The 14,142-nt window shown below is 29.1% G+C and overlaps 1 protein-coding gene across 1 annotated transcript in view; it reads right to left on the bottom strand.

Annotated features, from left to right (window-relative positions):
* LOC111617886 (retinoblastoma-like protein 1) overlaps positions 1–14,142 on the bottom strand; it is a 133,897-nt gene that overhangs the window by 28,151 nt on the left and 91,604 nt on the right. Inside the window, exons 11-13 of the mRNA XM_023359235.1 lie at positions 8,400–8,537; positions 4,430–4,512; positions 3,657–3,777 (exon numbers count right to left, since the gene is read on the bottom strand). Of these exons, the coding sequence (XP_023215003.1) occupies positions 3,657–3,777; positions 4,430–4,512; positions 8,400–8,537 (342 nt within the window). The remainder of the gene's footprint in view (positions 1–3,656; positions 3,778–4,429; positions 4,513–8,399; positions 8,538–14,142) is intronic.

Here is a 14,142-nt window from a genome sequence, read left to right on the forward strand (position 1 = left end):
CAAGTTTATGGACTACGGCTGTTTGAAAGATTTTCTTCCATAAAATTAATCGATTCTATACTAATCCGACTCAACATTTCCAAAACACGTATATATTTTTTGGAAATAATCCGTATAAACTACGCTATAAATAAAAAATTGTAGAATTACTTACCGAGTGTCACCATCCGACATCGCCATTGCTCAACATTGTTTTCATCGCGGAACAGCTCACCAAACCGCAGCCGATTTCTAATAACTTATTTTTCTGCTAATAGTTCCTTGAACTTCGGAGACATCATTAATATAAATAATTTTAATCGCCATTGAATAAGAAATGTTTCTTTCACAAGAAATGTATAAAATTACAGTACTGTATTAGACTTACGGTACCTAATTTACATACTGACAGACGATAGTTAGCGTAAAAATCTCCGTAGCNTTTAAAAATGGGTCGATTTCATTGCGCTTCAATAGAGAATCGCAAGCAGAAATTCGGTCTATCAAATTTTTTTCTGTTAACTCGTGCGGCACCCATACATCGGCCTTGCTTACCATTCCAAGTTGATGTAATCGCCTTGACACTGTTGACTGATTGATTCCAAGAATTTCTCCAATCTCTCGAGTTGTTTTGTGTCGATCACTTTCAATTAGTGCCAATATTTTGTCGTCATCAGCCTCGGCTGGTCGTCCAGAACGTGGTGCATCGCTAAGGTTAAAATTGCTTTCACGAAACTTTCTAAACCACTTACGGCACGTGGAATCATCAATGGCTCCCTCACCATACACAGAACATATCTTTTTTTGTGTCTGCGAAGCATTCTTGCCTTTTCGGAAATAAAAAAGCATAATATGTCGAAAATGCTCCTTATTTTCTGCCATTTGTAATGCTTAACAAAATTTTAAAAACACAACTAAGTAAGACAACTTTATTCTCAAATACTAGCTGAGATCCCTTCTGTCAAACAACGTCGAAATTTTACACATGTGAAAGAAATAACACTTCAGTGTTGCGCTTTTAGCCAGTTGGTGTTAAAAACGGGACGAACTTTTGCATCAACCCAATAGTTTTATAGGAATCGTAATTATAAGGGGGTTGACTGTACTTCACGCGTTGTTGTCGTTAACGGTGGGCGTGGGTGGCAGCTCACTTGACACCCTGTTGTGAAAGTAATAAACTTTAACCGACCTTAACAGATGTATCTAGTTACTAAGAATAACAAGCGGGAAGCAGTTGTTTAAACGGTAATAAACACTTGGCAGTTCATTACGCGACTCTCCCGCTCTACTCACATTACCGCAAGAGCAATAAACAATTAACACTGGACTTTGAAATGCGGTCAATTCCTATCCGATTGCAAAGGAACCGACGACAATCGGTGAAAGTTGAGATAATCTATTAGCAAGTGAGATCTGATCTGTTTATTTTAAAGCCGTATTGTCTCTAATTACAGGAAAATAAAGTAAATAAAACATTATAAAGAAACAAAAGTATCAAAATAACAGATAAAATCATAATTTCTGATAATCTGCGGCCGCGATTTTACGATTTTAAAATAAAAACGGCAAACGCTAAGCAAACAGTACATGCCACTATCATTATAGACGAGTTACTATGTATGAATGTATGTTACCAATATTTATGATTATTTTGCTTTATTTCCTTATATTTGTATATTAAACCTACATATTTATAAATCACCCTTAGCCATTTGTATCATCCCCTCAACAGAGAAAATATTCTCTTTTTGTATATATCATTTTGTAAGAATTTTTAAGTTATCTATATATATAAAAATGAATGTATGTCTGTCTGTCTATGTGTGTGTCCTTCATGCATTACCACACCGTTTATCCGATTGCCATGAAACTTTGGGAAGTTGTTTAATATACTCCAGCAAAGGTTTGTGGCATAGTACGATTGCCATGAAGCTTTGGAAAGTTTTTTTAAGTTTTTAATACACTCCCACGAAGTACATTTATCCTACGATAGATGGCGTGCGTTTACACAAGCATTTGCGCACAGCGTGTTCGATCGATTTCAAATTGTGAAGACCATTTCCCCCTTCAAAAAATATCTCTATATATGCATTTGTGAACTGTTATTTACGATATTTATAATAATTTTTGTTTAATCACATTATTTCGACTTTTTTTGCTAATTATGTATTCGCTCGAACTTCGTTAAAATCTTAACTGTACCCCGAACAACGACCGAAGTTGTAGGAAGAAATTCGCCTATTTTACCGATCTAGGTATCCCCCTTTTTCAAATTTTAGTATCGACTCAAAATAATTTAAAAAGACAAATTACAATAAAACGGTTTATTATCCAACTATCAGAAATTTCACAACATGCCAAGGAAGAGAGGAAGGAGCAATTAAATAATTAAAATTATAAAGGATTTAAAAATATATATATATAAATGGGGAATATCGCGCTTCTGACAATCGCTGTGAGTGTGTGGGCTAAATTTGGAGAATCCGTGCTTCTCGCGTGGACAACTGTATGTGGCCGGCTCATGCGTCGGAAAACCTTCAGATTTATTCGTGTACACACCAGACGGAAAAACAAAAAATATCGTGTATCCACGAGCACTCCAATAAATAAATAGAATTGAAACAACACTTTGAAATGTTTTCCCGATGAAAACGAATAATAATAATAATAAGTTTCAATAAAAATGATAAAATGATAATTTAATTTTATCATAACGAGTTTGCTTGAATTTCGTTTCTTCTGAGATCGCAGCAATGCGCGATGGGTAAGCTAGTTTATAATAAATGATGATGATGATGATGATGATGATGATGATGATAATATTCTTTATAATTTTATTATGTAAATTACCATTGAAATTCTGTATGAATTCTGTATTCAGAATATGAAATTCTGTAATATGGAATTCAAATCTGTAAGGACAGATTTTGTGTTTCAAACTAGGTTAACCTGTCCTACATTGTTCCCGAAAATATTCGTGTTGACCTCATTGACCTGCGTGGGCGATCCCAAATATTTTCGTGTTTACATCGGAATGTTTTTGATACTAGATGTCGCTATGCATCACAATTTTTATATTAAAATGAACTTTTCAAATATAATTTTTTTGTTTCTATATTATTCAATATATTTATTTTGTTTGTGAAACATAAAAAATAATTTTTTACGATACAGTAAACACTATTATTATTTTTAAAAAAACAATTTTTTAGGCTTAACATCAATGAAAATTCAACACGGCATCACAGGCAACAAATAAAAATTTCAACATCAAATAGGTTAAAAATTTTCACACATGCAGTTGTAATCCTACTGAAAGAAATAATTGATAAATTTTTGTCATTTAAAATCATGACACCAAATGAAATCAAGTTATGTTTTTAGCTTTGCCATTCTGTACTTTTTATTTTTTATACTTTTATACATATACAGGGGGTGAAAAAGTAGGTATACAGTTGAGAATCTAAGAAATATAAATGTTCGGTGTTCATTATTATTATTTTTTATTAGTTTGTATTCCTTATTTGTGATTTAATTTGTATACATTTTTTCCTGTTTTCTCCCTGTATGTTTTTCTTTTCCATAATAACAACTGTATACTTACTTTTGCATCCCCCATATATAAAATCACATTTTTCCTATAAATACTTTGTACCATAAAACATAAAATTCCTTACATGATTAAGATGTTTCACAACATTTCTTGAGAGTCCATCTTCAGCTCTAATAAGTAATTCTATTACTTTATAAAAGCAAAATGGTTGAATTTCAAAAACTTGTAAAATCCATGGAAAGGTTCTGAAAAACATATAACAATTTTTCAATGATTCATTTAAAATAAAGATAAGCATATTAAAAAATATTTATTTTATACAATATACTTGAGATTATTATTATTAATTTTTTTTTCTTTTACAAAAAGTGACTGACTGAAGCATATTTGGTTGATTTCTGTAAACTTTGATAAAAGTGAACTAAAATTGGCAATCATCATATAAGCAGTGTTTAAGAAATTCAAAATAAAAATTCATTTCACATACATTTAATATTTAACCTGTAAAAACAGAAATAATTAATGATCTGTAAAAGTTTAAAAAGTTATTTTTAAACTTCTTTACAGTAAATACTATTTAATTAAGCTAAAGCTTTTTCTTTCATTATTCTTTCAATTGACTGTATTCTTACAATGATAATGGTAATTTTTTTGTTATTTTATTTGTTGAAAGGTTATCACCTAAAAATTAAAATAAACTGTAAAATTTGTTAATTATTAAATATTTCTGTTATTTATTCTTTTAATTAGTTTCTCTTTTTTTATCTTTATCACAAGTAATTTTCAAAGAAACACCAGTAAATTAAAGTTTTTTTATTTCTGATGATTAAAATTTATCATTTTAAAAAATTTTAAGCTGTATATTTTATTTAAAGTTAAATAAACTATTTGACTTACCGTTGTGAATTGTAAGAAAAAAGAACTATTTCAAGACAGCAAGCAAATAAAGTTTTATGAAATATATCACGTTCCAAGAGTTCCTATTAAGAAAAATATATATGTATATAAAATATGAAAGAATCCAAAATAATATTAAAATTTATATATAATCAAAAAGTTTCCATGTGCTATCATATTTAATAACTTCATCTTCAAAATGTTTATTGAATTTATGCTCATTTAACATAGTATCACTGATTTACAATGTCCACATAATAAAGCTATTTCTAAATCATTAAATCAGAACATATAATACAAAATACTATTTTATATCCCAATTTAACAGCATGAAAATAGCTTATATCTGATATGGACTATATTTTAAACATAAAACACGGAATTGTAATTTTAGCAGTATTCATATGGTTTGGTGAATGTAAGATTATATAAATGAATAAAATAATTTCAAGAAAGAAATTTAATTTTAAAAATTTCAACAATTTTTAGTAAAAAATATATTAGATTAAAACACATTTATTTTTTCATTTTATAAAAAAAATGTTTAATCATATAAACAAGGAAGTTATTTATTTATAAAATAAAACCTTTTTTCTCTTCTCCAATTATTTACATATTTATACTGATATTTAAAAAAAAATGAAAAATTGATTTCAATAAAATATTTTGCACATAAAATTCTCTCTTTCCATGATGTTAACCAGTTGTCATGTGCCTGCACTGACAAATATAAATTGCACAACCACAATCAAACCAGCACCAATTTTAAAAATTAATTAATGAAAATTTATTGCCGAAAAACTGGTATTTTTACTTTAATTCAGTTTCTCAATATGTTTCTAGTTTAATTCAGTCAAAAAAATCTTAATTTGATTGTAATTTAGTGAAGACTTAACATTCTTAATATTAGAAGGTAATTAGCATAAATTACAAGGTGTCATGTTTCATCTTCACTCCTGTTCAAGTTTATTGTCCTAGACATGTGCTGATGTGTTTTTTTACTTCTACTGGAGTCAAGGCTCTTATTTCAACCTCGGCCGCTTTGGTTACACAAGGCTGGCATTATGTGATTGCATACCTTACTTTTTACGACAGAAATTTCATTAGCTTAAAAATTTAATTTTTTTCTTTGATTTTAATTATTATTAACTAACATTTTTTGATGGATTCTGATAGCTTTGTATTGTCTGAAGTTGCAGATATTTTTTAAATTAAGTTTTATGCATTTATATGCTTTTCTTAGATTTTCATATATAAAATATAATAAAATTCAAAAATTAATTAAATATTATCTGAAATGTTAAACTATAAGTACAGTGTGTTTTACAATATTATTGCAAACAGATAAAGTCAATTATTTTATATACATGTTTATTATTTAAATTTTTATAAATTATTTTATTTGATGCAACATGACGCACTCAGAATCAATTAATTACTGTGGCGTGTTAATCAATATGGTGATGGGACTCGATTCAATTACTTTTTCATTTGAGACGTTCATCAATGTGTTATTTTAATGCAATTTTTATATTTTTACTGATATATATGCTTGACTACAATTATATTTTCGATTTCTACATTTTCTCTACTATCTAAAAGTATAAAATACTTGAGGGTTTAAAAAACAGATTTTTTAAAATATTTTCTGTAACTTGATCTGTAAATGCAAAAAACTAAACTTATCAAATATTAACTCACCATAAATAATTTCAATTTTATCTTATTGCATCAGATTTGTTAAATTTTACAGGATCATATTATTTTTCAAATTCAGCGTAGTAAAGCTTTGTTTATTTTCTCCCACAAAAGTAATAGACTCTACCAGTCCCCTACTGTGAAGTACAATAAATAAACTGCTAATTTTTTTATTACTTTGCTTTCAAAAACTTCCTTCTCTGTCAGTAATGGGTTGAATAACTAACAAATTGTTTTCTTTTACTCAGTAGAATGTTTTGTTTCCGATTTGACAACTAGTATTGCCAAGTAATGAATTCTATAATTTTATATTTAATAACTTAAAAAATATTTATAAAATTACCAAATAAATGTTTGGGTCACAATTACTAAATGTTATTACTATGTTATGAACATAAATTTTAATTGTTGCAAAATTGAAAGTACAGAGAGCATCGATTATCCGACCCCCGATTAACCATCACATCGGTTAACAGACCATTCTACTCAGCAAATTTCAAACGTCCACTAGTGATGTAGCACTACAATATTTATCTATGTCTTGGCTACTTTAATATTATTTTTGTTAAATTTTTGCGTGTTTTAGCTGGCAACACTGATTCGACCATTGAAGGGAGGCAAGTATTTAAATGAGACTTAATTTTCTAATTATGAGTGGTTGTTTATTTTGTGAGCAATAAAATAATTTAAAAATAATTTTTAACGATACAATAGCGACGATTATTATTTTTAAAAAATTTGTTAGGCTTAACATCAATTCAATGCAAAGTTGGTTAATAGCGATATACTAATATACTAATTACATGGGATATACTAATATACTATACTAATAATGCATTTTTTTCATTTTTTTCGGTTATCCAACCAACTTGAGTCCCCAATTGAGTCAGATAATTGATGCTCTACTGTATTAGATTTCCTATCATACAACTGATCACCAGACAGCAGGACAATAACATTGAAGTGAGAAAATCACATTGTCAAAAAAAGCTGCAATAATGTATTTGAAATGTATTGGGATTAGTCCTGTCATTGAAACCAGGAGAAAAAGATATAATGTATAGCATTGTGGTAAAGGTTAAATATTCTACATAGTTATTTATTAAATCACAACTGTTGCACATAACAACCACAAGAGTACAGCTCTCTCACACTGTGAGAGAATTTACTGCAGGTAGTGAAAAAATATTGGTTTTCATAAAATTTCTCTGGAAAAAAAGTCATAAACTTGAAAACTACTGTGGAAATTGCTTCAGAACATATCAGTTAAAAAATACTATTTTTAGTATTTCTCAACTGATAAAAGCCCGCACTTCAACTGTTTTATTTATAAGAAATTCAATATAAAAAAAAAACAAAACACCATGCATTTGCTGGATACATATGTGCCTAGATGCAGTTAATAAGCAAAGATTCTTTAATTTATATATTACAGTCGCTTGCATTTTCATATTCATAAAATTAAAAAAATACAAAAATTATATGGGGCATGGTGTCCTAAAACTTTATAAAATGATTTTAAAAAATACGTGGAAAAAATTAATTATTTCCAAGTCAAATTTGAGTTTTTAAGTTGTTTGCTTTAAAATAACACAATTATAAGCAAAGAAGCACACATGCCACCATTGTGGCTATTTTTAGTAACAGCAACTGGCAGGAAATTTGAAAATTGAAATCTGAAATCATGCACGCCATAGTGCAATTTGACACCAATTATTAAATAAAAATAATGGAACGCTTTAAGCAAAAACTGAATTGCGCACTGTAAAATTAAAGAAAAATTAGTCAGGTAGTAATTTTTTCTGATTTTTCAAACAACTCAAATCTTTACACTAACTAATTAAAAATGGATTAGTGTCTAATCGGCACTAGGCATGTGCCAACGAGTTAAAGTATCTACTCCGTACTCTATGCCTCACATTCAGTACAATATTTTTTATTCGTGGAAAAGTTAAAAATAAACTGTATACAATTACAGGCAATTATGATAATAAAATTTTTCTTGTCTAAAATTAAGTTTTATTACATTCATCACTTCAAAATACAAGTTTAAAAAGTGTATTTCAAATTTTTAATAAGTTAGATTCAAAGTTATACCATACATTTTAAAACTTTTTTTTTACGAATAAAAAGATTAGTGAAAATGTTCAGTTTATCAAAGATATAGTTAAAAAGTCATGTTTTAATCAGGAGAAATATATTTGTTTTATTCAAATTAACCTCTGGCTTTCACCAAATAGTTTACAAATTTTAATAATAAATTAATACTTACTGAAAGATCTGTCAATGGGGGGAGTCTCTTCCTTTCCATTATAATAATATTCTCTAAAACTTTAAAATATAAACTTTCTCCAAGCTGAAGCCTTTTCTTTGCAAAATCTATATGGGAACCAGGATGGTCTTCAGATGGCTATAAAATAAAACAAAATGAAAATTTTTGTTTACAAATTGAAAATATGGCATTATAGTTATGTAATTCCAATACTTCTACTTGTATGTCATAATAATGCATTAATATGATTGAATGTGACTTTAACCATATTTTGATTTAATTTTTGAACAAAATCTTTATAGTTACACTTTTATAGTTTAAAAATAACTATAAAGTACTATTATATTACACAATTAAAAAATAAAATAAAACATTTGAATAATTTGACAAAGAATAATATACTGATTATACATAAAAATAAAAAATGTATACATTTACTTTTCAAAGTTTTTATTCATTTTTAACTACAGTACAATATTGAAATTCTTAAACATACACATCCAAGTAAAGAACGCATGAAATATTATTCCCCAGTATAATGAGATATCCAGAGTTTGTGTGACCAATTTAATTGCATGTCAATTGGAGGCTTGTAGTGTTGCAAGTAGAGGTTCAATGCCTTGTATATAAAATATAATGTTCATTGAAAAGCAAAATAAACATTGCTTCACATATAATCTAGAGCATGTTATCATTGTCTTTTGTAATATGACATTTCTACTGAATAACTCTCATTTAGTAGTCTTCAATTTTTCATGGTATTCTTTTATTATTCTCAGTATTTTATTGAGCAACATTTAGAGTCTTACTTCATTATTTAATCAAATCAATAGCAAACACTACAAAAACCTTTTTATGAATATTTTAATGATAGTTGGTTAAAAGTAATTAAACTTAAAATTTTGAATAAAAAATTATTACTTTTCAGATTTCATTAAAAAAAACCAAAAATAAATATTTACTTCCTAAGAAAAAATTATCTTCTATTAAACTGCTATATGTTTTAAGTTAAATTTAATTTTTAAAGCATTTTTCTAATCTTTAACTGTAATAAATTTTTAAAGACTTTTTGCTAGTTTTTTAAAATCTTTTCAGGAAGACATAATAATTATAACTATTGCAACTTTTACATTAATATGGCTCAGTTACAGAATCCTATCATATAAAATACTACTAGGTAAAATACTACCAAAAGAAAAAAATATTTAGTCTGTTCACTTTAACATTTATACAGATATAAAAACAGATGTTTCAAGTATTGTTTATGGTGCATTAGTTTGCTCACAATATTTACAATGAAATTAATTTGTTCAAAAGAGTCATGTTTATAATGCACAGTAGTTGCATAGCAAATATAATCTAAATTTTTCCCATTTCTCCCAAGTACAAAGATAGCAAAGGAAATAATTTTAGGAAGATTTAGCATAAAGTGCAAATAATCTTTGACTGTAAAAGATAAAAGACAAATCCTGTATAAATTAATACAAAAATAATTACTTTTATTTTGCTTTAGTATGTGTAAAAAATGTCATCTTGGAGAAGTTGGAAATTGCTTGTGGAATCTACTTACTGCTTCTCATGCATATCATTTCATTTCTTTATAATGTATAACCAATTCACAGTAGTGTTCATTGTTGGCTCTTTTCTAAGTGTTATGTGTTTCCTACATGATTTGTGAAGATCACACCTTTAATTTCCATTTTGTTCTTGTTTGATAAATTTATGTATAAATCACCTCAGTAACCTTCCTTTATTTCAATAATATCATAAAAACCACAGACATTTTCAAACAGCTTGACTGTCCTGCTTCAAGACAGTTATATTTGTTCCATTTAGAAAGTTCGTCCTTTTGCCTAGGAGAAAGAACAAACATTCTAAATGGAACACATATAACTGATCTGAAGCAGGACAGTCAGGCTGTCAAAAAATGTTTGTGGATTTTAAGATATTACTGGAATAAAACAAAGGTTACTGAGGTGATTTATATCTACATTTTTCCAGTTTGGATTTGTTTCTCTTTAAGTAAAAAAATGTATGTATTGTAGTGAAACTTTTGTGTGATTTACACATTTCTTTTTGAATAAATTAAGTTATTTTAGTGTAAACAATGAAGAGGTAAAAAAGGCACTTGAGATGGAATATACTCATGCAATTCTTGAAAGATCTCTTTTATGTCTGAGTAAAAGTTTAACTGAACACAATGTATATTTTCTCTCTGGTAAGAAACTAGGATGGCAGGATCCTGTCTCTGTAGAATTTTGTCTGATAGGTTTCTCTGATGACCAATTAAAATTATTACAGGGTATAAGCTGTTCCTAGATTTTTCACTAAAATGCTACAAGAATTTAGATTTAGCAACATCTTTTTTGGCACATTTTGCTAAAAAACTAACATTTTCCAAATGGTCAAAACATTTTAAAAACATTAGTTAACCACTTGGATGTTTTTAACTAGTGATGGGATGATTAATCAAAATCAAAATTGGAAAAATCAAGCATTTTCTGGTAATCAAAATCAAAATGAAGCAAATCTCATCACAATTTCTGATTCTCCCACATTTAATTAATAAGAAAGTTAATTATCTGTTTCAGTCAAAGAGTAAAAATTTTTTTAAATTACAATGTTGACAATTAAGTATTAGTTTATTGGAAACTTTCATGTCTACAAAGCAGAGTGAACACAATGCTGTATACACGAAGTGATGTCTGTCATTGCAGACTTTTCGTTCGTGTAGTCAGAGATGAGAGATTGCACTTGGTTGAAATTAACCATCCCATTTTAGGGGGGATAGGGTGACATTAGGGTTGCCATCCAGACAGAATTCGGCCAGCTTGACCAGCAATCTGTATTCTGTATATAAAAAAGCAAAATGTTCCATCACTGCTTCACACAAATAACGTAAATTTAAAAATTAATTTAATTTACAATTTGAAAATTTCAAAAACTTTTAAATAGTTTTTAAAACATTGTTTTAATTTTCGATTGATCTGATTTTTAATCTTGGTAAAGGCTTAAATTTTAATTATTATTTATTTAATTTTGCCTTCATTTTTTAACTTTTAATTACAATTTTTTAAATTAATTGCAACTCTTTTTTTTTTCTTTTGCAACATAACTATATAAATTGTTTGAGTGTTATTTCGCACAAAAGATAATCAAATTTAAATTTATTTTATATTTTTTTAGTAATTCCATTAATTTTTGTTTTATAAATTTTCCTGTTTTTTTAATTTTAATTATAAGCTAGTTAACACTGATTGAACTATCAGGTTATCTAGTTTCAAATCACTACCAGTATTCAGAAAAAATATTTAAGTGTCAGCAAAACAGCTTAAAATATAAACAAAATTACCATATATAAAAATTATTTTTTATATTTATTATGCTTACTTATAATGATAAAACAACTTTCTAATTATAATTAACAATAGAGTTGTGCTGGACATCTAACTAACACCTTTCAAGTGAAAATTTTTGAACTAAAATAACATGATTTCCAGTTTGCATCAGAAGATCATATATAGTTAATCGTGGCCTCCTGCCTCTAAGGTTTCCATATCTGATCTTGTCTTTCCTCTATCTAAGTTCATTCTCAAAATTAAGGGAAGACAAACGACTGTGGGAATTTATAGATCAACAATTTTTTTCAAATTTCAGCCCAATTATTAAAGTTTTTGTTACAATTCACAGATGATACTTCAATACGCTAAATTTTCAAATGCAATTTGCACAATTCTAAGTAAAAATACATGTTTGCACTAAGTTTACTGCCATTTTGAGTCTTAAAAATTGATTTTTTAAGATGAGTTAGTCTAGACATTTGTGAAAATCTGACTATCGTATGAGAATTTTTATATTTCTTTCGTCATTATTTCCGTTATTTCTCCCATTCTCACCCCGTTACCCGAGGAATAGACCCCGGATAATGAACTGCATAATTCGTCCGTCAAGAAGGTCATCCCTAGGACGAAGTCGTCCGAGGCGACTGCGGAAGAACTCCCCTCTCCCCGGGATGTTTGTTTGTTTTTACTAATTGGTCACACCGCAGACACCTTGTAAAAGAATAGTCTCCTGCGGGTGTCCGGTTGATGGAGACGGACGGGTGTTCCTGTATAGAGAGTAGACAAGAGGTCACCTACAAGGGTCACCCGTACAGTGAGAACATTACCAAAAATGGTCAGTCATCTCCCCAGGTGATGACGAATTTAACATTAATTGGTCAAGCGATGTCTGCATTGTCGTCACCCATGACGGGGGAGACTGTCATAAATCGGGAGAAGTGACAGTTTGCGTCAGAAGAATCCCCGAGATTTCCCACGCTAAAAAAGTATAAAAGGGGAATGATCGGAGATCTCGAGGTGATCATCGGAGGAAGAAGACTACAGGCGTCTACTCTGGAAGGACTTCAAGGTTTCTGATCGCCGACCTAAAGAGGTAAATACTTAGATTGTTTTTACTTCACTCTCTCTCGGTATACTCGGGACTTAGAAATTTGTCGTTTACCGATATACTCGGAACTTTGAATTTATTTATCTGTTCCTTTGGATAGGACTTAGAATTATTTTGTGTCGAGGACCTTTGGTGTTCCCACTTACGGGATAGATGGACATCGGTTGTCCGATATTGTCGCGACTCGGAGGTTATTATAATTATCGTTTTCATATTGTTTAGAATTAATGTGTAATTTTAATGTATTTGTATTTTCTTTTAAGTTTATATTAAATATGTTATTCCTAATTTAATGACTCTTGTTAAGTACTACCGACATCTCATCATGACTTCGTTACGCCTCCCACTCCTTTTGCCCTCCTATAGTCACTCTCTGACAGCGCGCCGGTAAGTGGGAGAAACTCTTGTTCTATCCCCTCGGTTCGCACATATTGGTGTCATCCGACAACTGAGAGCGGGTCTGTTAGGCCCGTGCAGATTAAGCGGTCATTAGGGTTCAACCCAGTGGCCCCCTGCTACTCACACATTTGTAGCTCGAATGAATGAATTCAAAAATTCATTAACTCATGACAATAATAATATATTTGTTTGGCTTGTTGCATCATTTTCTGAATCTCATTTAGTGTCAAATATGACAAAATTAAAACATTTACAAGCATGCCAATTGCGAGAAGCATGAAAAAAGTGAATCTTCTCATTTATCTCCTCCTCAGTCATCGCATTGGCCAACATAGCACTTTCCAAAGATGGTGACCTTGGATCACACGTTGAGATACTTCCTTGAAATAAAGGGAATTAGCTGTATTTTCTTTAAAAGTAGTGTTACAATATTAACTTCATCTGAAATAAGATTACAAATTTATTTTGTAGTACACAATAAAAACTTGCATATCCACATGTAAAAGGAGAATTTTCAGATTTCTTTCAAAAGATTGATTCTATATTTCCCAATCATTTTCCATTCATGTTTATTAATTAATGAATGTACTATGCTCATAATGTAAATTATTAATTTTTCTAAACTCAAATAAACTTTAGAAAGTATTCAAAAGAATTGGAATCAAGAGAAATTTTGCTACTATCCCATCACTAATTTTAACCACAATCTTAAAAGGTAACATTTTTAAGATGTTTTAACCACTTAATTTTCCATCTGCCTTTGGCAGAAGGAAAATTCCATTATATTTGTTTGGCCTACTTGTCGTTATACTATGTTGTTTAGGTGAAGTACCCAATGGTATCACAGTAACTGGTGAATTTATGTTTCATGGCCACATGATAAAAACACAATCTA

This window comes from Centruroides sculpturatus, unplaced genomic scaffold (genome assembly GCF_000671375.1).
Source record: "Centruroides sculpturatus isolate CEXI.00-Female unplaced genomic scaffold, Cexi_2.0 scaffold215, whole genome shotgun sequence".
Taxonomy (NCBI): domain Eukaryota; kingdom Metazoa; phylum Arthropoda; class Arachnida; order Scorpiones; family Buthidae; genus Centruroides; species Centruroides sculpturatus.